General features: G+C 47.8%; 1 protein-coding gene across 1 annotated transcript; it reads left to right on the forward strand.

Moving 5' to 3' along the window:
• Positions 1-54: 54 nt before the first annotated feature.
• Positions 55-20,896, forward strand: UAP1L1 (UDP-N-acetylglucosamine pyrophosphorylase 1 like 1). The gene is made up of 10 exons (XM_082208945.1): positions 55-782; positions 2,640-2,844; positions 5,455-5,630; positions 7,168-7,340; positions 9,855-10,048; positions 12,791-12,931; positions 15,743-15,928; positions 17,927-17,993; positions 19,690-19,975; positions 20,032-20,896. The coding sequence occupies exons 1-9, from the start codon at positions 488-490 to the stop codon at positions 19,774-19,776; spliced, it is 1,524 nt and encodes a 507-aa protein (XP_082065071.1). The 5' UTR covers positions 55-487; the 3' UTR covers positions 19,777-19,975; positions 20,032-20,896.
• Positions 20,897-21,128: the final 232 nt, after the last annotated feature.

Below are 21,128 nucleotides of genomic sequence, written 5' to 3' on the forward strand. Positions count from 1 at the left end.
CGGGAAACAGGACGTAGAAGCGGGGGCGTTCCTTATGCCTGGGGGCGGGACTGCGCGCTGGCTGCAATTTCCTCCAGCCATTCCTCTCCTTCCTCCTGAGGCCTGACTCCCACCAGTTGCTTTTTTAAAAGTTTGATCGGTTGCAGTTTTGTTTTATTCCCCGCCCCCTCTGGCTAATGGAAGGGGAACCCTGCGTGGTTGGACGAGTGCACGCCTGAAATCAGTGCGCTCAAGCGAAGGGGGGGGGGCGGGGCGGGAATTTGGAAGTGACACGGGTTTCCGTGCTGTGGTTGCAAGAGAGGATCCTGCAAGTAACCGACCTTCACAGGGGGAACTAGGTGGAGGCGACGTTCCGTTTCTTACCGGGGAACGCTCCACAAACTTTGGCGCGCGCTCCCCCAGGGACAGTTTTGCAGCTGTTGCAAATTGCAAAAAAGACTCTTTCCCCTTTGCAAAAGCTCAGCGAGGAGCGCAGAGAGAGGAGGTGATGGCGTGCCTGGAAGAGGAGATCCGGGCGCGGCTGGAGCGTGCCGGCCAGTCCCACTTGCTTCGCTTCTGGGACGAGCTGGACACGGCGCAGCGAGACTCGCTCTTGGAGTCGCTGGCGAAGCTGGACGCCGAGGAGCTGGGCGAGCATTGCCGGAGGGCGGCGGAGGCCTGCGCGCGGGAGGAAGAGCCGCGCCAGGAAAGACTGGGCTGCCGGATAGAGCCCGTCCCTCCAGAGTTCTTCGGCAGCGTCTGCAGGAGCGACCCGCGGACTTTGGAGCAGTGGGAGGAAGAGGGTAAGGCCAGGAGAGACCTGGCTTTTGGTAGCCCTTTTGACCTCTGGGGGTTGCAGGTGGAGGAGGATGAGCAAGCAGTTGGAACGTTGTGGGTTACTGTGTTAATTTCTCGCTGTGGAACCTCGGGGCAAAGGTAGTCTACCTGAGACTGCCGGAGGTTGGGTGCGTGTGGTTGTACCTGCCCGCCTATGTGCGCTTCCCAGAGGCACCTGGTTGGATAATGATGGACCTTTGGTCCTATCCATTAGTGCTTTAACTACGTTTTAATTTTCAGAGAGTGGGCGTGTGGAGAACGGACTACTGTACATTATTGGTGCTGTTCTTGTAACCCCGCCTTTCCTTGGTCGGTCACGCCCACTTAATCAGACACACCCACCGGCCCCTTTGGCCGCACCTTCTTCGGCAGAATACATACAGTACTGTAGTGGACTACATACAAACCGGCATATTTTTCTTCTCCATTGTTCCATGTAGAAACAACCTGAATAAAGAAAGGAAGATTGCACAACTTTCGCACACAGTAAAATAAGTTTTGTGCCACCTAAAATTGTACATTTAGACACCAGGAAACTGTTCCCTTGCATTGTCTGTGGCCCCAAATGCTGTTGTTGGGTAAAACATTTTAAGGAGTGATGCCCCCTGTAAGCCAGTCTTCTTCCTCCAGCTTGATAATCTCCCGTTGCCATTGGTGGCAATATTTGGCTAGGGCTGTTGGGAGTTGTAGTCCACCTGTTTATTAAGGGCGCCATGTTGGCAAAGCCTTCAGTGTTTGCAAAATACAGTTTGGCATGCCTGGGTGTCCGTATGTTGTGTGCTTTGGGGTGGGCAAAAACTTGCCTTGGGTGCCGTGCAAACACCAGTTCTGCGTTCAGAGTACTTGTGCACCTGTGCTACATAACTTTAATACCTTTAACAAAATTTAAATACTGTACTGATTATTGGACAGAAAACCTCTGAGCAGTTTACAAAGAGACTTGGGACTGAGGATTCCAACCAACTGCCTAGAAGACCAAAGAACCTCTGGGCATGTGTAGAGATGAAGTAAAGCACACTCTGACATCATCAGGACCGAGGGCTACTAGAGGCTTTGCCCCCTGCCTCTAAGTACTAAGTACAGTGGTACCTCGGGTTACATAGGCTTCAAGACTCCGCTAACCCAGAAATATTACCTTGGGTTAAGAACTTTGCTTCAGGATGAGAACAGAAATCATGCGACGGCGGTGCAGCAGCAGCGGGAGGCCCCATTAGCTAAAGTGGTGCTTCAGGTTAAGGACAGTTTCAGGTTAAGAGCTGACCTCCAGAACAAATTAAGTACGTAACCCGAGGTACCACTGTACTAAGTAGTACTGTCTGGGATTGCTTTTTACCTTCTCCTTCCCAGTTCCTTTTCCTTTTGTGTTGTATATTTTTGGTGGAAAGTCTGAGGGAAGAAACAGACTTAAGCTGCTTTGGGCGCTTACGAGTTGGAGTAAAAGTACTTCAAATAATTTAAATTCCTAGGCATTGCCTCAGTTTTTCAAGCTTCTTCTGGAGCTGTCAGACCTGTTCAGCCATGAGGGGAAAGAAGGCAGCTGGGTCCACAGAAATTGCACCATCACCCCTGTGCCTCTTTCAGATGATTCTTGCTTGGGGTGTGGGTGGGGGGCTTTCGGGGCCCCAAAGGAGCCTCTGGCCCTGTGCACTGTCTCCAAGGGCAGCCACCCGGACTGCAGTTGATAATCTCTTAATCTCAGGGTTGTGGGTTTGACAAAAGATTCCTGCATTGCACTAGATTCGACTGCCCTCGTGGTCCCTTCCAACTGTGATTTGAACGAGATATATATTTCCTCCAGTGATCTTTCTCTTGTCTCCTTCAAGGGCTCCGTAAGATCTCCCAGAACAAAGTGGCCGTGCTCCTTCTGGCTGGAGGGCAAGGGACACGCCTCGGGGTGCCTTACCCGAAGGGCATGTATGATGTGGGGCTGCCGAGCCGTAAGACCCTCTATCAGATCCAGGCAGAGCGGATCCGCAGAGTGGAGCAGCTGGCTGGTGATAAGTTTGGAACTCGCTGCACAGTCCCTTGGTGGGTAGCTGGCTCCTGGGTCTTAAGGCACTGGCCAATGGTTCTTGTGGTCACTTGGTGTCCCAGAATTCTTTGCTGTTGTTTCTTTTGCTGAGTGGCAGGGTGGCTTTACGCCAATCTGATGTCCTCTTCTTGCAGCCAGTGTGGTGTAGTGGTTAAGAGCGGTGGACTCGTAATCTGGTGAACCGGGTTCGCGTCTCCGCTCCTCCACATGCAGCTGCTGGGTGACCTTGGGCCAGTCACGCTTCTGTGAAGTCTCTCAGCCCCACTCGCCTCACAGAGTGTTTGTTGTGGGGCAGGAAGGGAAAGGAGAATATGAGCCGCTTTGAGACTCCTTCGGGTAGTGATAAAGCGGGATATCAAATCCAAACTCTTCTTCTTCTTCTTGGTTTGCAGTGTGACTCCCATTGGCAAAGTCTGTTCAGACCAGGGGTCGGCAACCTTTGGCCCATGGGTCACAACCAGCCCACGGGGGTCATTTAACTGGCCCCTGAGCCGCCCCCGAGCTGAGCTGCCCACTTGGTGAGTCCCCGCCTGCTGTGCTAAACCGGTGCAGTACCAAGCTGGGACTCACTTCTGTAGCGCCGGAAATCACATCTGCGCATGCGCAGACGCCGGAAATTGCGGGCGGGAGATCCGGCCCACGGAGGGATCTCTGCTGGAGTGAATTGCCCCAGGCGAGGTAAACCTTGCCAATCCCTGGTTAATCATTTAACTAGGATATCTACAAAGCTCCAAAAATATCAGGACCGTCCCCTGAAATCTTTGTCAGATAATCAACTGAATGCTAATCAGTTGGTTAACCCTACATAAATTTGCATGTAACTGAAACAGTACCTCCGGAGAAGGGGAGAAGCATATTCAGGACTTTTCACTTTAAGAGGAGAGTAAGAGACGCAGGTGGCGCTGTGGATTAAACCACAGAGCCTAGGACTTGCCAATCAGAAGGTCGGCAGTTCGAATCCCCACGACGGGGTGAGCTCCCGTTGCTCGGTCCCTGCTCCTGTCCACCTAGCAGTTCGAAAGCACATCAAAGTGCTAGTAGATAAATAGGTACTGCTCCGGCGGCAAGGTAAGCGGTGTTTCCGTGCGCTGCTCTGGTTCGCCAGAAGCGGCTTAGTCATGCTGGCCACATGACCCGGAAGCTGTACGCCGGCTCCCTCGGCCACTAAAGCGAGATGAGCGCCGCAACCCCAAAATTGGCCATGACTGGACCTAATGGTGAGGGGTCCCTTTACCTTTACCTTTAAGGGGTGAAACAATATAAGTTTATAAAACGACATATTCATGGTGTGGGGAAAGTTTCCCTCCCTCCCTCATAATACTAGAATTCATGGACATCCAATGAAGCTGAATGCTGGAATGACTTCTTCACTCAGCGCTTTGTTAAACTGTGGAACTCCCTCCCACAGGAGGCAGTGATGGTGACCAACTTGGGTGTCTTTAAAAGGGGACTGGACAAATTCGTGGCGGAGGAGAGAGCCATCAATGGCTCCTAGCCCCAGTGGCTCTGCTCTGCCTCCACAGTCAGAGGCAGCAAGGGTTCTGGACCAGTTCCTGGAAGCATAGAAGGGGAGAGGGCTTTGGGCTCTCAGTCCTGTTTGGGGTTTTCCCACAGGCATGTGGCTGGGCCCTGTGAAAACAGGGCTCTGTTTAGGGCTGGGCGATACCTGGTTTTAACATTGTCATATACCACCACCTAAACATCACAATGTGTAAATATATCACAATAGCTGAAATAAGGATGGAGCTATGTAGAGGCATTGGTTGGCTTCACGTGGTGTGTCCCCCCCCCTGTGATGTGATCTTTGCATGGCACTGCTGTTCACTTCTGTGTTTTTGAATTTTTTGTGCCTGTCCTTGACATGCTCGCTTGTCATGCCCTGGGTGTGCCCAACTGCATAATAATAATAATAATTTATTTATATCCCGCCCTCCCCAGCCAAAGCTGGGCCCAGAGCAACAGTAAAAGTAACACAGTTTTCATAAAATCACAATCTGTTAATTGAAATACATTCTAAAATCAATTCAGAATCAAATTAATGGCAACCATTGGGCTAGAGTTCTATGAGGATTACCAAAGGAGGGGGTCAGGCTGTGCCTTGGCCAAAGGCCTGGTGGAACAGCTCTGTCTTGCAGGCTCTGCGGAAAGATGTCAAGTTCCACAGAGCCCTAGTCTCTTGTGACAGAGCATTCCACCAGATCGGGGCCATGGCTGAAAAGGCCCTGACTCTGGTTGAGGCCAGCCTAACCTCCCTGTGGCCCGGGATCTCCAAGGTGTTTTTGTTTGCAGACCGTAAGGTCCTCTGTGGGACATACCAGGAGAGGCGGTCCCGTAGGTACGAGGGTCCTAGGCCGTATAGGGCTTTAAAGGTTAAAACCAGCACCTTAAACCTGACCCTGTACTCCACCGGGAGCCAGTGCAGCTGGTATAGCACTGGCTGAATGTGATCTCACAGCGAGGACCCCGTAAAGAGTCTTGCTGCGGCATTCTGCACCCGCTGGAGTTTCTGGGTCAGTCTCAAAGTAACGTTCTCTGCTTGCTTTGGTTGTGTGAATCCAACCCTGCTGGTGCTTCTAATTTCAGTGCCCTGTGTGCCTCCCCTGCAGGTACATTATGACCAGCGAGTTCACTTTGGGACCGACTGAGAAATTCTTCCAGGAGCACAACTACTTTAACCTGGAGAAGTCCAACATCATCATGTTTGAGCAGAGGATGCTCCCGGCCGTGGCATTTGATGGGAAAGCGATCTTGGAAGAGAAAGGCAAGATTGCCATGGCGCCAGGTATACAGCAGTTTTCCTAAACTTGGGGAAGTGTTCTGTCCCGCTTGGGAGCTTCTGAAGGCCTCTCACTGGCACTGTTTTGAATATTTGAGTGAAAAGGGACATTGCGTGTAGCAAATCCTTCACATGTGGCGGGTGCAGAGCTTTCTCGTAGCAGTACAGCTGTATCATTTTTCTTTTTCAGAATTGATTTATTATTTTTTTAAATGCAACCACAACAAAAGGAAAGAAAACAATAGAAATAAAAAAGTACAGAGTTAAAGCACAGCTCCGAAGGGTTGATACAGTATTAATTCATACAAAGATTCCCTTTACAGATAAAGAAGATTTATAAAAATAAAAGTATTGTCCGCCTGTGAGTTGCATTGTTATTGAAAGGTTCTATATAGCTTTAAGTGAGCCAGACATTTGCATATACTGATTGTAGTGAGTGACCATGTCCCTCAATATTTGTACGGTATAGGGAATACAATCATGCCACATAAAACATACTGTTATAATTGTTTATTAGATCTTTTACCTGCTCCTCACTGTGAAGCTCTAGGATGGGTTTCATTTATTTATTTATTTATTAAAATTGTTTGTTTATAGTATTTGTACCCTGCTCTTCAGCCTTGTTTATAGTATTTGTACCCGCTGAGACCATATAACACCGGTCTTGAAAGACCTACATTGGCTCCCAGTACGTTTCCGAGCACAATTCAAAGTGTTGGTGCTGACCTTTAAAGCCCTAAACGGCCTCAGTCCAGTATACCTGAAGGAGCGTCTCCACCCCCATCGTTCTACCCAGACACTGAGGTCCAGCTCCAAGGGCCTTCTGGCGGTTCCCTCACTGCGAGAAGCCAAGTTACAGGGAACCAGGCAGAGGGCCTTCTCGGTAGTGGCGCCCGCCCTGTGGAACGCCCTTCCAGCAGATGTCAAAGAGAACAACAACTACCAGACTTTTAGAAGACATCTGAAGGCAGCCCTGTTTAGGGAAGCTTTTAATGTTTGATGAATCATAGTATTTTAATATTCTTTTGGAAGCCGCCCAGAGTGGCTGGGGAAACCCAGCCAGATGGGCGGGGTATAAATAATAAATTATTATTATTATTATTATTATTATTATTATTATTATTATTGACTCCCAGAGCAGGTTACTTATAGTCAAAACAAGATAGTCCCTACCTGCAGGCTTACAATCAAAAATAAAAAACAGAATATTACAATCAAGAGGATAGGATGTGTTCTAAAATATATATCTCAGCTTTCAAAGGCGAGGGTAAGGCCATATTTTATCAGCCTGAAAGATCAGGGAACCATCTTCCCCTTTGACCTGCACCCCTGAAGGTGAGCTGCCTATATTTTTAAAATTGCAAGTGCCACATGTGCATTTGTTTGGTTATGCATTCCTCCACCACCAGCAGTGGTAAAACTAGTTACAGAGATTGCAGGTGAGAGGCAAAGGTAGGTGGTTGATAGCATGGGTGCTGGCCAGTTGGTGCTGGTCCTAACCCAGTTTCTGTCTAGTAGTTAACTCATTCCTTGTATGTCGCAGATGGCAACGGTGGTTTGTACCGCGCCCTGATGGACAACAAGATCCTGGAGCACATGGAGCGGCGTGGCGTCCAGTACATCCATGTGTACTGTGTGGACAACATCCTTGTCAAAATGGCAGATCCCGTCTTCATTGGTTTCTGTGTCTCGAAAGGAGCTGATTGTGGTGCTAAGGTGACAAGAGAACAAAACATTGGGCAGGGATGATCGCACAATTCCCTTGTGTGCAGGGCGGAGGGCTGTCATGGTTAAGGATGAGCAAGTGTGTGTGTGAGAGAAGATCTCCATCTCTGCTAGAAGTGACTCATGATCTGATGGTTCTTTCAGCATCCATATGACAATTCCATTGCTCATCATGGTATGCCCTGTGGTACCTAGACCCCAAAGGTGGGGTGTAAGTAAAGGACAATTGCATCTTACGCTTGATTAAGTTGTGCAGTTTTAACCTAACATGGTTGAAAGCCAGCTGGCTGAAATCCCACAAATTAATCACACGCAAGGCTTTAAAAGTTGAATTTGCATTGGGGGTAAGGAAAATGCTTTTAAGTTCTTGCTTACTGGGTTCCGGAAGGCTCTTGTGAGGTTTTGTAGGATTTTGCAGGAGCCTCCCAGACCCCATCTTCAAAGCTGTTTTCCTTGCTTGGATGGTAAGCATGGTTGTGCAGTGGTGATTCCAAGGGGGCGCTTTGGGTATACACATTTTTGTGCATATGCGCCACTCCCAGAATGTGCTCCCAACACAAGATGCAGTCGTACTGCATGTTAAACTACAGTATTTTTCCGTGTGTAAGACACCCCCATGTATAATACAACTCCTATTTTTTTTTAACCCAAAATTAAGAAATTAAGTTGTTTAGTTGTGGGGTGTGGGGGAGGTCACTTTTGCCAATCGCTCACCTGCCTCCCCGCCACTGCCGATCACTTGCCACAGCCACTGCCAATTGCACACCTTGCCACCAATTGTCTGTCTGCTCACCACCACCAATAGCCCACTTGCTGCAGCCACCAATTGCCTGCCCAATTGCCACAGCCAATCGCCAGCAGGCCTTGCCACAGCCACCAATCACCTGCCCAATCGCCGCTGCCAATCTTCTGCTTGCTGCTGCCATTAATCGCACGTCCCCCCTCTGCATTCACTATCCGTGTATAAGACAACACCCAATTTTTGCCTAATATTTTTTTTTAGCAAAAAGCATTGTCTTATACAGTGGTGCCCCGCAAGACGAACGCATCGCAAGATGGAAAACCCGCTAGACGAAAGGGTTTTCCGTTTTGGAGGTGCTTCGCAAAACGAATTTCCCTATGGGGTTGCTTCGCAAGACGAAAAAATCTTGTGCATCCCCGCGGTTTTCCCCCGCTCCCCCCCTTTTCCTAAGCCGCCTATCAGCTGTTCCGCTGATAACCCGCTTAACAGCTGATCACGAAAAGCCGCTAGACCGCTGTAGCGCTAATCCGCTAAGCTGTCAATGGGTTTGCTTCGCAAGACGAAAAAACTGCTAGACGAAGAGAATCGCGGAACAGATTCTTTTTGTCTTGCGAGGCACCACTGTACATGGAAAAATATGGTAATAAAACTGTTGTGGATTGGGGGCGGGAAATGCAATTTGGTCCTTCCACATGTCCCTCCCATCTTTGTTTTTTTAAAGAAGAGCCCAAAGCATTGCTTGTGTCTGGCAGGTTGCAGATGGAATCTGATTAACAATCCCTTCTTGCTCAAATGAACCTTCCTTCTTCTTTGTTGTTGCATTTTTTTAAAGTAGAGCATCTCTCATCTAGATCTGCTTTTGCCTCCATGTAATGTGTTGCGTGTCTTCCGCCTGCCTCTGAACCATAAACATGTTGAATATAGATAGTGTCTGATATGGACAGTATATGAAACTCTAAGTACCCTTAAAGCAAAATGAAACAAAACATGAAAAGTGAGTTTTTTAGATGAACTTTGAACACCTATGGGCAGCGCCTAGGTAAAATCTTAGAAGGGTATTGGGGGGTGACTGGCAGAGATCCTTTCCCCCTACTCGCTGGGCCTGCAACAGTTGAGTAATCTCATTCTAAACAGGCAAACATATGCACCCAATTAATTGACCATGTGAATTTCTGAATCCAGCATCCTCTGAGCGGAATTGGATTTGATCTGTAGAATCAAGAATTACCTGGACACAGGTATAGCAAGAGACAAACTGTTAGGGTATATTGAACTGGCTGGATTAACAGAGGCAATTAGAGATCACACTAGACAAGAGTTTCAAAAAGCATGGGGGGAATGCAGAGAATACTTCACAAAACAGTGCCCTAAAATACATACCTGGGCTTGTTTTGATTAATGTCTGCAGGAGACTTTGTGGTTATTAAAGTTATAATTAGAAAAATCTTAGTAATTATTCATAAAGGAAACAGTTTATAAGAAGTAAATAAGGAGGCCAGATACAGGATAAAGGAAGTATTTTATTTCGTTTGTATTGTTGTATGTTATGCTCACTGTATGTTCATGTTTAATGAGGGTGGATTTTTGTATTGGGGTGGAGTGGGGGGTTTATGTTCTGCTGTAAATAAAATTCTAATGAAAATTATTTTTAAAAAGAAAAAAGAATTACCCAGCCCCTCTACCTGCTTGATCCACTCTGCGGTTATTTTACTTGCTACCTGACTTTGGCCCAATTTTTGTTGTTGTTGTTTCTTTTTGTTAAGGTAGTGGAAAAAGCCTACCCCACAGAGCCAGTTGGGGTGGTTTGCTCTGTGGACGGAGTATATCAGGTGGTGGAATACAGCGAGATCTCCTTGGAAACGGCACAGAGGAGAAACGCGGACGGACGGTTGACATACAGCGCTGGGAATATCTGCAATCACTTCTTTAGTCTTGACTTCCTGAAGGCTGTCACAGAGTAAGTCCTGCAGTTGTGCATGCTCACTTTCCCATGACCTGTTCCTGAGTTTATGAGTGTGGGATCTGCATCCTGGAAGTCAGTCGGGTGGGAAGGGATGCATGCATTTCTGAGCATTGTATCAGGATTGTGACAAACTGAGCTCCTAGTTGTTGTAAACAAAATCTGCCCTTTTCCCCCAATGGGGTATCCAAGAGCCCATATAGAGTCCTTATGTAGGCTCCCTATTGGTAGGAGAAAATAACAGAGGCCAACCAGAGAATATTGAGAAGCAAAGCAGCTAGTAAGCCTGAAATTTATTAAAGCTGTTGCAACAGGGTGCTCCCCTCACACGCAGGAGGACAGAGGAGGACCCCGAACAAAGGTGTGCCTGCCCTTATATTTACATTTTAAATTGCCTTCCCTGGAGCTTAAGACCACACCTCCATACATCACAGAAGGGGTGTAACCCAAGACCAACCCCCACAAACATCATACCTACATCACAGAAAAGGTGGTCTACAACAGAAATTTGATTGCTGTTGTTTTTCCTGTCTGCCAGGTTATCTGATAATGCCTTATCTGATCGCCTTTCCTGGCAGTCTGGCCATTCCTTTGAGATGGTGATTTCCCAATTCCTGAGACAATGGGAAGGTTCCCTCACCCCCTCTCTCCTTGCAGAGAAAACATTTGGTCAGTTTGGGAGTTAAAATGGTTTCAGGAAGGTCTTCCTGTTCTGCTCCAGACTTGGTACATTTATGAACATTTACTATATATATGTGTGTATATATATGTAAAATTCTATTACATAGTTTTCTGGTTAGAAGCTGTAGAATCATAGTGCTTTAGACTTGGTAGAGGACCCCCCAGTGGTCATCTAGTTCAGCCCCCTGCAATGCAGGAATCAGAGCTAAGGAATCCCTGACAGATGGCCATCCAAACTCCGTGTGTAAACCTCCAGCGAAGGAACATCTACCACCTTCAGAGGTTGCCCGTTCTATAGCTCTTAAAGCGATGCTTTTCCATTTTTATAGCAGGCAGCTTCAGCAGGCTTTTAAGCTCACTTTATTCAGCAATACTGCATGCAGAAGATAAAATCTATAATGAATACTATTTCATGGAGGATAAAGCTTGGAACGGCTGCCAGCCACAATGACCATGCTCTGCCTTCACATTAATGTTTCTGAATATCAGTTGCTGGAAAATGCACAGCAGTGGAAAGTGCTCAGATCCTGCACTTTTCCACAAGCATCTGGTCAGCCACTGTGAGAACAGGACTGGAGGAGCCATGGGCCTTATCCTGCAGGGCTGTTCTTAGGTTCTTATTTTGAAGAAACTCTAATGCAAAGGAATTACAGTGGACGCTCGGGTTGCGATTCGGCGCTTCTGCACATGCACAAAGCGCAATTTAGCACTTCTGTGCATGCGCGACCGCCGAAACCCAGAAGTAATCTGTCAGGGAACTGCCATCGGAGGATCAGGTGGGGAGAGGGCTCACGGAGGCTGGGAGGGACTCAACAGCTGAAGCAGGGACCAGCAGGGGGAGAGATGGGTCTCTGGAGGAAAGTCTCACGAAGGCTGAGAGAGACGCAGCAGCTAAAGCAGGAACTAGCAGGGAAAGGGGAGGATCTCTGAGGGAAAGCGAGCAAGAGGGAGGGCTCAGGGACACGTCCAGCGAGAACAGTGGGGAGGTGTCAGAAGCTCCCATAGGGAGACTCATTCCTCGCAGGAAGCTGTCACGCCGCGAGTCCCGAAGACGTGTTTCCGTTAAGGAGCTTTTATGCCGGAAGCGCTTCCGAAAACAACCACTGTCGGAATCTGCAAGTGACTAGAGCAGACATGTCTGAGGAGCTCTGTCACACACAGAGGTTTGTGGAGTTGCACAAACTCTGAGGGACTACGATTTTACGCACAAGCAGCTCATCATCCCATCACATAACCCTACCGGTACTTCCGGGTTTCAGCATTCCGTAACCCCCCCCCAAAAAAAGCAACCTGAAGTGCCTGTAACTCGAGGTATGACTGTAGTCCTGTAATTGGGAAAACAGCAGAACTCAAAAACTTGGTTGCTGTCATCCAGACAGCCCAAAAAAGAGACGGCTTACCTACACGCTCTCGTAAACCGCGGCCTCTGTCATATAGCTCTTAAACTGCAGTCCTAGGACAAATCTTTGCCTTCTGTTTGAAAGGCAAATTTCAGAAAACCCACAGAAACAACTCCCAATATACCAGTGAATCATTGCCCAAAGATTTCCAGGAAGTGTTCAGCGAATTGCCAAAAATAACTTCTGCAGAGTCCCCCCCCCCTTTCTCCATGAAAACAGCTCAGCAGAAAGGTCCCCACAAGCAGTTTGTCAGACACACCACCCCTCCTGCAGAAAAGTGGGGAAACAAAATAATCAGGGGGGTGAAGCTTTCCTCCCACTTTCCCTCCCCCCCATTTAAATTAAACTTGTCAATCATAGAATTGTAGAGTTGGGAAGGCCACCAGGTCCAGCTCTCTGAAATGCAGAAAGAAGCAGGGAGACGGTTGGATGGAACACTGAAACCCCGGATCATCCAAGGGTGATCCATTGATTGTGGCAGTAGATTTCAGGCAGGTGAAAAGGCAGAAGGCGCCGCTCCTTCCCCTCACAGCTGTGCAGTGCAAGGAATGACCTGGGGCAGCCCTGAGCGATCTTGCTGCACAACAACATTTTTTAGCAGAGCAGAGTTTGAGGAAGTCTCCTGTGTGCTTACGTCTCTGTCCTTCCTGCCCACCAGGAAGTTTGAGCCCCGCTTGAAACGCCATGTGGCTGTCAAGAAAGTCCCTTTCGTCGACCAGGAGGGCAATCGGGTGACGCCGCTAAAACCCAACGGGATAAAGCTGGAGAAGTTTGTGTTTGATGTGTTCCAGTTTTCTAAGTTAGTACCAAATGTGTCCTTTTTTTTATTTCTGTGTATCCTATTTTTTTGGGCGGGAGTTGGGGAGACTCACTAAATTGGCCTTGGCCAAACTGGTGCCTGCCAAACATTTTGGACTACACCTCCCATCAGCCTCTGCTGGGCCTGATGGGAGCTGTAGTTCAAAAAATTTGGAGCACACCAGGTTGCTAAATGATAATGGAACTGGCTGCTACGGGGTAGGGAGTTGTGACAACACAGTGTGTCTCCCAAACTTCTGATAGCTTCTGGTTTTGTTTTCTGAATCAAAATGGCAGGCACACTTACCTGCTGCACCCTAGAGCATTTTCTTTTTTTGAGGGATTGATTATTGCAGTCAGTAGATTAGAACATTACATGTGCAGCTGCTGTAACAGGGCAGAATGGTGTGCCCCGGTAGCCTCTAGATTACTACCATGAGTTATATGTGGGGCTGCCTATGAAAACCATTTGGAATTTATTTGCCTGGCTGCATTAAGGTAAAGGGACCCCTGACCATTAGGTCCAGTCGGGGCGGACTCTGGGGTTGCGGTGCTCATCTCACTTTATTGGCCGAGGGAGCCGGCGTACAGCTTCCGGGTCATGTGGCCAGCAGGACTAAGCTGCTTCTGGCGAACCAGAGCAGCGCACGGAAATGCCGTTTACCTTCCCGCCGGAGCGGTACCTATTTATCTACTTGCACTTTGACATGCTTTCGAACTGCTAGGTGGGCAGGAGCAGGGCCTGAGCAACGGGAGCTCACCCCGTCACGGGGATTCGAACCGCGACCTTCTGATCGGCAAGCCCAAGAGGCTCAGTGGTTTAACCCACAGTGCCACCCGCGTCTTACCTGGCTGCATTACCGTATTTTTCGCTCTATAAGACGCACCTTTTCCCTCCTAAAAATTATGGGGAAATGTGTGTGCGTCTTGTGGAGCGAATGCAGGCTGCGCACCTATCCCTGAAGCCAGGGGAGCAAGAGGGATCGGTGCGCACCAATCCCTCTTGGTCTCCTGGCTTCAGGGATAGCCATGCAAAGCCTCTTGAGCGAAGAGGGAGCTCTCCTGCCTCTTCGCTCAGGAGGCTTTGCGTTGCTTTCTTGTTTCTTGTTTTCCTCCTCTAAAAACTAGGTGCGTCTTATGGTCAGGTGAGTCTTATAGAGTGAAAAATACGGTACTTTCAATAAAAGAAAACACTTCAAAATTTGTAAATGTGACAATCCACCATGAATTGGAAAAAGGTGGTAGCTCAGTGGCAAAGCATCTGCTTTGCATGCAGAAAGTTCCAGGTTCAATCTCAAAGGAGGCCTGGGAAAGATTCGCTGCCTGAGACCCTGGAGAGCTGCTGCCAGTCAGTGTAAGCCATGCTGAGCTAGCTGAACCAAGGGTCTGACTCAGTAGAAGGCAGCTTCCTGTGCTCCTAATAACAATGATGGCTCCGCCAACAACAGTGAAATTTTAAGCTTTTTTATTAGAAGCTTTCTGAGCAGTGCTTTACACCAATTGTGCTGTAGAGGTATGTGTGTAGATGATAGATAGATAGATAGATAGATAGATAGATAGATAGATAGATAGATGATAGATAGTGATTGATTGCATTCTGCCAGAATCCAGAGACCCAGCTTGAATGCAGCATGTTTTTCGGATCACCTATCTAGAAATATTTAGTTCACATCCACACCATAAATTAAAAGCACCCTTATACTGTTCTAAAAGGGACGCGGGTGGCGCTGTGGGCTAAAGCCTCAGCGCCTAGGGCTTGCCGATCGAAAGGTCGGCAGTTCGAATCCCCGCGGCGGGGTGCGCTCCCGCTGCTCGGTCCCAGCGCCTGCCAACCTAGCAGTTCGAAAGCACCCTCGGGGGCAAGTAGATAAATAGGTACCGCTTACCAGCGGGAAGGTAAACGGCGTTCCGTGTGCGGCTCTGGCTCGCCAGAGCAGCGTTGTCACGCTGGCCACGTGACCCGGAAGTGTCTCCGGACAGCGCTGGCCCCCGGCCAATAAATGTGAGATGGGCGCACAAACCCCAGAGTCTGTCAAGACTGGCCCGTTCGGGCAGGGGTACCTTTACCTTTACCTTTTATACTGTTCTGCTTTAACAGTCATGGGGACTGTATTTTGTTAAGAGTGCTGAGAATTATAGACCTGTGAAGTCAGCACCCTTAGACTACTTTTGGGGTGGGGAAGGCATGGTGGCTAAATTATTTGTTTATTAATTAAATTTATCAGTCACATGGGGGGGGCATAGCAACTTTAAAAGCCCACACCGTACATACATTAAAACCGGAGGAGGGGGGAAGAAGAAATACGTTAAAACATCCTACCCACTCTAAAAGGCCATAGGTGGTTAAAAGCCAAAGCCCCGATTAAGAAGGAAGGTTTTTGCCTGGTGCCTGAAGATACGTAATGATGGCACCAGGTGAGCCTTGCTGGGGAGAGCTTTCTCCAAGCAGAAAGCCACCACAGAAAAGTCCCTGTTCTCCTTTTGCCACTCTCCAGACCTCCTGGGCCTCGGATGATGACCGCAGGGTGCAGACTGGTTCCTATGGTATAAGAGTGCTTTTAAATGTCTGGTGTGGATGTGGCTTTAGTTTGCTTTTGCAGTCAAGTCCAACTGGAATTGGCAGCTTGGAGAACAGCTGCAAGGTCTCCCTGCTTCCCTCCAAATGCATTCCTTTCATGGATATGGCAAGTTACGTTTTCCTGGATTCTGGAACGTGCCGTGGCGTCAATGGCTCCATGCTTCACATACAGGAGGGCTCAACCGCAACTGAAACTCCCCTTTTAAGCCTCCAGTTTCTCCCTTCTGTTAACAGGAAGTTCGTAGCCTTTGAGGTCCCGAGGGAAGAGGAGTTCTCGCCTTTGAAGAACTCCGATGTGGCCGACAAAGACACTCCCATCACGGCTCGCCGGTCACTCCTCTCCCAACACTACCGTTGGGCTGTGAAGGCAGGAGCTAGATTTGTCAATGGCAATGGCCAGAGGATACCTGAAGAACCAAGGTCTGTGAAGGCTCCTCCTATTTATCCTCCCCAAGGGATTGTGGGAACCGTAGTTTACCCCAAGGCGCCAGGGAGCACTAGATGAATTTGTGACATGGAATGCTGCCACAGTGAACACTGTGTGTGTGGCCCCATTGGCACTACAGTGGTACCTCGGGTTACAGATGCTTCAGGTTACAGATGCTTCAGGTTACAGACTTCGCTAACCCAGAAATAGTACCTCGGATTAAGAACTTTGCTTCAGGATGAGAACAGAAATTGTGCGGCGGCAGCGGGAGGCTCCATTAGCTAAAGTGGTACCTCAGGTTAAGAACAGTTTCAGGTTAAGAACGGACCTCCAGAATGAATTAAGTTCTTAACCAGAGGTACCACTGTATGAGTAAAGCGGTATCACACCACTTTAAACAGTCATGGCTTCCTGCAAAGGAACCTGGGAATTATTTAAGGGTGCTGAGAGTTGTTAGAAGACCCCCTACTCCTCTTACAGGGCTACAATTTGTGGAGTGGTTTAGCAGTCAAGCCCTCTTCCCAGGAAACTCTGGGAGCTGTAGTTCTGAGTGGGGAATAGCTGGGGGTCTGGTCAGGACTAACCGTTAAATATCTGTTTAACATCCTTGCAACAGATTTTTGGCCTCATCCACACCATACACTTGAAGCACTATGATACTACTTTAAACAGGTGTGGCTTCTCCCAAAGGATTCTGGGAGCTGTAGTTTGTTAAGGATTCTCAGAGAAGACCCTCCCCGCTCCCAGAGCTACAATTCCCAGAGTTCATACAATCATGGAGTTGGAAGGGACCCTGAGGATCATCTAGTCCAATCCCCTGCAATGCAGGAATATGCAGTTGTCCCATACAGGGATCAAACCTGCAACCTTGGCACTATCAGCACCGTGCTCTAACCAACTGAGCTATCCAGATAGTTCCCTGGCGATTGTCAAACCGCTGTGGGAATTGGTGCTTTGGGAGGGGAATTGGGGTGGGGGGTTGTCTCCTAACACCGCTCAGCAGCCTTAGCAAACCACAGCTCCCAGGTTTCATGGCTGTTCAAAGTACAGTGGTACCTCAGGTTACAGACGCTTCAGGTTACAGACTCCGCTAACCCAGAAATAGTACCTTGGGTTAAGAACTTTACCTCAGGATGAGGCGGCAGCGGGAGGCCCCATTAGCTAAAGTGGTACCTCAGGTTAAGAACAGTTTCAGATTAAGAAAGGATCTCTGGAACGAATTAAGTTCTTAACCCGAGGTACCACTGTAGTATGATAGTGCCTTAAATGTATAGCGCAGATGAGATCTTCTTGTGGAGATAAATTGTGTCTTCTGGGGTTTATACCAGGGAGGGGAAGAGTGCAATAGAGCAGCTTTCTCCAAGATGGGGCTGGATTTCAGCCATCTGCTGCAACCACCAAGATGGATGTTGTATTCCAGCAGCATTTGGAAGGCACTAGATTAGGAGAAGTTGTGTTAACATGCTGTGACCAAACTCTTAATATGGCACAGGGGAGGTTTTATTTTGTTTTATTTTAAAGGTGGGGCATAATAATAAACCACAGGGTTCAGCATTCAAAGCTTATTGAGGTCATCCTCTCTGATCTGGGGTGCCTTTCTCCCCGTCCCAGGTGTGTGAGGCCATAAAATAATAGAATTGTATGGTTGGAAGGGACCCAAAGCGTCATCTAGTCCAATCTCCTGCTTACAGAAGTACATTGCAGTTATGCATTCTGGTTGCAATTATTCGGGTGGCAAGGGAAAAACACTCGGCTAATGCTCTGGTGCTTATGTTTATAGTTTACTTCATTTATGTATGACTTGTCTTCCAAGCACCCATGGTAGATTGCAGTTTTAAAATACCAAAACCAAACAGATGATATAAAATGTGAAGTTGACCTGGGGCTGCGTTGAGCAATTTCTGTTGTTGCCTTGGGCTGCCTGCCTCTCTTTTCTGTGGCTTGTCATATGTTTGCAGAAAGACATTATTTTCATTTTTCTCTCTTTTCAGTTTATCAGGCGATGACGAACCACCCGCTGTATGTGAGATTTCACCTCTAGTCTCTTACTTTGGGGAGGTGAGGGCAACATTTTATGTGAACTCCTGTTAAGGATTCAGTATCTGCTTCTAAGGAAATAAGTTCTTATTTCTGAGTCAGTGCAAAGAATATTGGAGATGTTGTAGAGCAGGCATAGGCAAACTCTGGCCCTCCATATGTTTTGGAACTACAATTCCCATCATCCCTAGGTAACAGGACCAGTGGTCAGGGATGATGGGAACTGTAGTCTCAAAACATCTGGAGGGCCAGAGTTTGCCTATGCCTGTTGTAGAGCCCTGCGATTGAAGAATGTTCAGCCAAGATGGCAAATATGGGATAAAACTCCACATGAGCAAACTCTCCCTTCATAAGGGATCAGGCAATAGCGTCTTTCAACTGTGGCAGAGTCCATAGCCTGGAACCGCAGAGCTATATAGGCTTTCCTCCATTTGGAATTTGTGATGCTGGTTACATATAATTACAAAAAACACAAAATACTGTTGTGTCAGAATAATAAAAAAAAAGCAGCTAAGAATAATTTCTTCCCTATTATTATTACTATTAAAATCTTTTTGATTGTTTTATAAGTGTATGTATGTCACATTTTGGGACGCAGGTGGCGCTGTGGATTAAACCACAGAGCCTAGGACTTGCTGATCAGAAGGTTGGCGGTTCGAATTCCCATGACGGGGTGAGCTCCCGTTGCTCGATCCCAGCTCCTGCCAACCTAGCAGTTCGAAAGCACGTCAAGTGCAAGTAGATAAATAGGTACCACTCCTGTGGGAAGGTAAACGGCGTTTCTGTGCACTGCTCTGGTTCGCCAGAAACAGCTTAGTCGTGCTGGCCACATGACCCGGAAGCTGTCTGCGGACAAACGCCTGCTCCCTCGGCCTATAGAGCGAGATGAGCGCGCAACCCCAGAGTCAGTCACGACTGGACCTAATGGTCAGGGGTCCCTTTACCCTTTACCTCTGTCACTTTTAGAGTTAACAGCTTAGGCAGGTCCTTGTCTCCAGAGGTTTTAAATCCAGAATGGGTAGCAGGGACGTAAGGGAGAATAAGTATGTGACAGGAAATAAAGGCTGAAAGATGGGTTACAGTAGGGGTCAGCAAACCTTTTCAGCAGGGGGCCGGTCCACTGTCCCTCAGACCTTGTGGGACAATATTTTGGAAAAAAATAATGAACGAATTCCTATGCCCCACAAATAACCCAGAGGTGCATTTTAAATAAAAGGACACATTCTACTCATGTAGAAACACGCTGATTCCCGGACTGTCTGCGGGCCAGATTTAGAAGGCGATTGGGCCGGATCCGGCCCCCGGGACTTCATCTCCAACCATTAGCTGAGGCTGCTGGGAGTTGGCGTCTGACATCTAGAGGGCCACAGATACCTCATACCCCTGACTTAGGGGCAAAAGTCGTGCTTAGATTTACAAATGGGTGGAGAACCTCAGGCCTGGGAATTTAATGTGACCCATGAGGTTTTTCTGGCCGTTAGGACTCTCTGCAAGCTACTTGCCCCACTGATGTGAGTGCTTTGCCTTGGCTTGAATGTATGCTGAACTGTGTCGATGCCTCTTGACATATTCCGTGGAAGTAAGCTACAAAAGCAAGAGCCTCATTGGTTACTCCATCCACTTCCATCTCTGGCCCTGACCATCACTGTCATGTGAACTCTGAAAGCTTGTCCATAAGGGAATGTGGCCTTCGGCTCAAAATTGTTTTCTTTTGCAGGGACTAGAGAAGTACCTGAAAGCCAAAGACCTCCAGTCACCTTTTCTACTCGATGAAACCAAAGCAGAAACATTAACAAGAAATTGAATGAAGACCCAACTTGGAAGATTGTCCTCTGCGACCATCTTTTTGCTTGACTGTTGCTTTGTAATTAAGAGAAGAATAATTTTGAGAAACTATCAGTGTTTATGATACTATAAAGCCGAAATCTTCTAACTTTTCTGCTTCTGGGGCGGGGTTGTTAGGTCACACTGTGCCTGGAGAGTGATGGTTTCTGCCCTTGATTGTCCCAATTGATTCTGAAAACCTTGATGGTTTTCTGCCTATTGATTGTCCCAATAGCATTCTCTGCAACTTTCAAAGAGCTGTCTGAAATAAGACCCACCATCCTTACTATGGCTGAGAGGCCCCTTGTGTGTAATGCTGAAATTGGAGGCAGCCCCGGGGGATGGAATTCTTTGCTGGTGTCAACACTCAAAGGAACCAGAGAGGCAGGAGATAGCTGAGAGGAACCTCTAAATAGTGCTGTACATATTCCATAGATATGATTTACCAATGCTGGTTTAAGGGGCTCTGTATTATCTTGGAGGAGCATGACTCAGTGGCAGAACAAACAGGAGGACCCATGTTTGATTATGGACAACTCCACTTAAAAGGATGTTAGGTGGTAGGTCTGGAGAAAGCTCTCTGCTTCAGACCTTGGAGATAAGCTTCCAGTGAAGAGCAAACGGTGCTTACCTAAATCTGCATTTGCAAGAACTTTATGCACTCAAAGTTAAAGGCATTGTCTGTGTCCAGAATCTCTTGCCTCATCTTGGAAGTCTTGCCCTGACTGCGGAAGAGACAGGATCGGAATTGCATCTATTTTGGCAGTGCCATCTTGAATCTGGTGTTTTCAGCTTGAGCTGAAAGCTTCCCTCTTCACACATCTTTGTGTAGCAGAGTGCATTGTTTTCTTTCTCCTTTTTAATTATCCCCAAACCGTCTTTTGATACTGATTAATGGCCTCCCTGATCTGGTACCCTCTAGTTGTTTTAGGACACTACAGTTTCTCTAATCTGTGACCATGCTGACTGGGGCTGATGGAAATCCAACCATAGCTGAAGGTGCCACATTGGGGAAAGCTGCTTTATACATGTTCTGGAAGAAGGTGATGAAAACCCTATATTGCCTGAATTTTCGCATATTAAAAGTGCTTTAAAAAGTCTAGCTTGCCTTTTGTGTTTCAAAACTGGCCCTACTCCCGAGACCTGGCACACAGATAGAAAATGCAACAAGAGGAGTTGCAATGCCCAGCCCTAGCAACCCCCAAATCAGTTGCCCTTCCATAGTTTACTAGTTTCCTTCCCTAGACGTGGATGCAGGGTGGGTGGGTGGAAGCTATATATACACAGGATCACTTGCCTTCCCAGATTGGGTGGCAAGGAAAGGCTCAGCTG

This window comes from Podarcis vaucheri (genome assembly GCF_965113315.1).
Source record: "Podarcis vaucheri genome assembly, chromosome: Z".
Classification (NCBI taxonomy): Eukaryota; Metazoa; Chordata; class Lepidosauria; order Squamata; family Lacertidae; genus Podarcis; species Podarcis vaucheri.

What these genes read in the sequence shown, in the direction of transcription:
- UAP1L1 (XM_082208945.1), top strand. Translation starts at nt 488, where the DNA reads ATGGCGTGCCTGGAAGAGGAGATCCGGGCGCGGCTGGAGCGTGCCGGC. An exon ending in GGAGCAGTGGGAGGAAGAGG is followed by an intron (nt 783 to 2,639) that starts GTAAGGCCAGGA and finishes GTCTCCTTCAAG; the next exon opens with GGCTCCGTAAGATCTCCCAG. An exon ending in AGGATACCTGAAGAACCAAG is followed by an intron (nt 15,929 to 17,926) that starts GTCTGTGAAGGC and finishes CTCTCTTTTCAG; the next exon opens with TTTATCAGGCGATGACGAAC.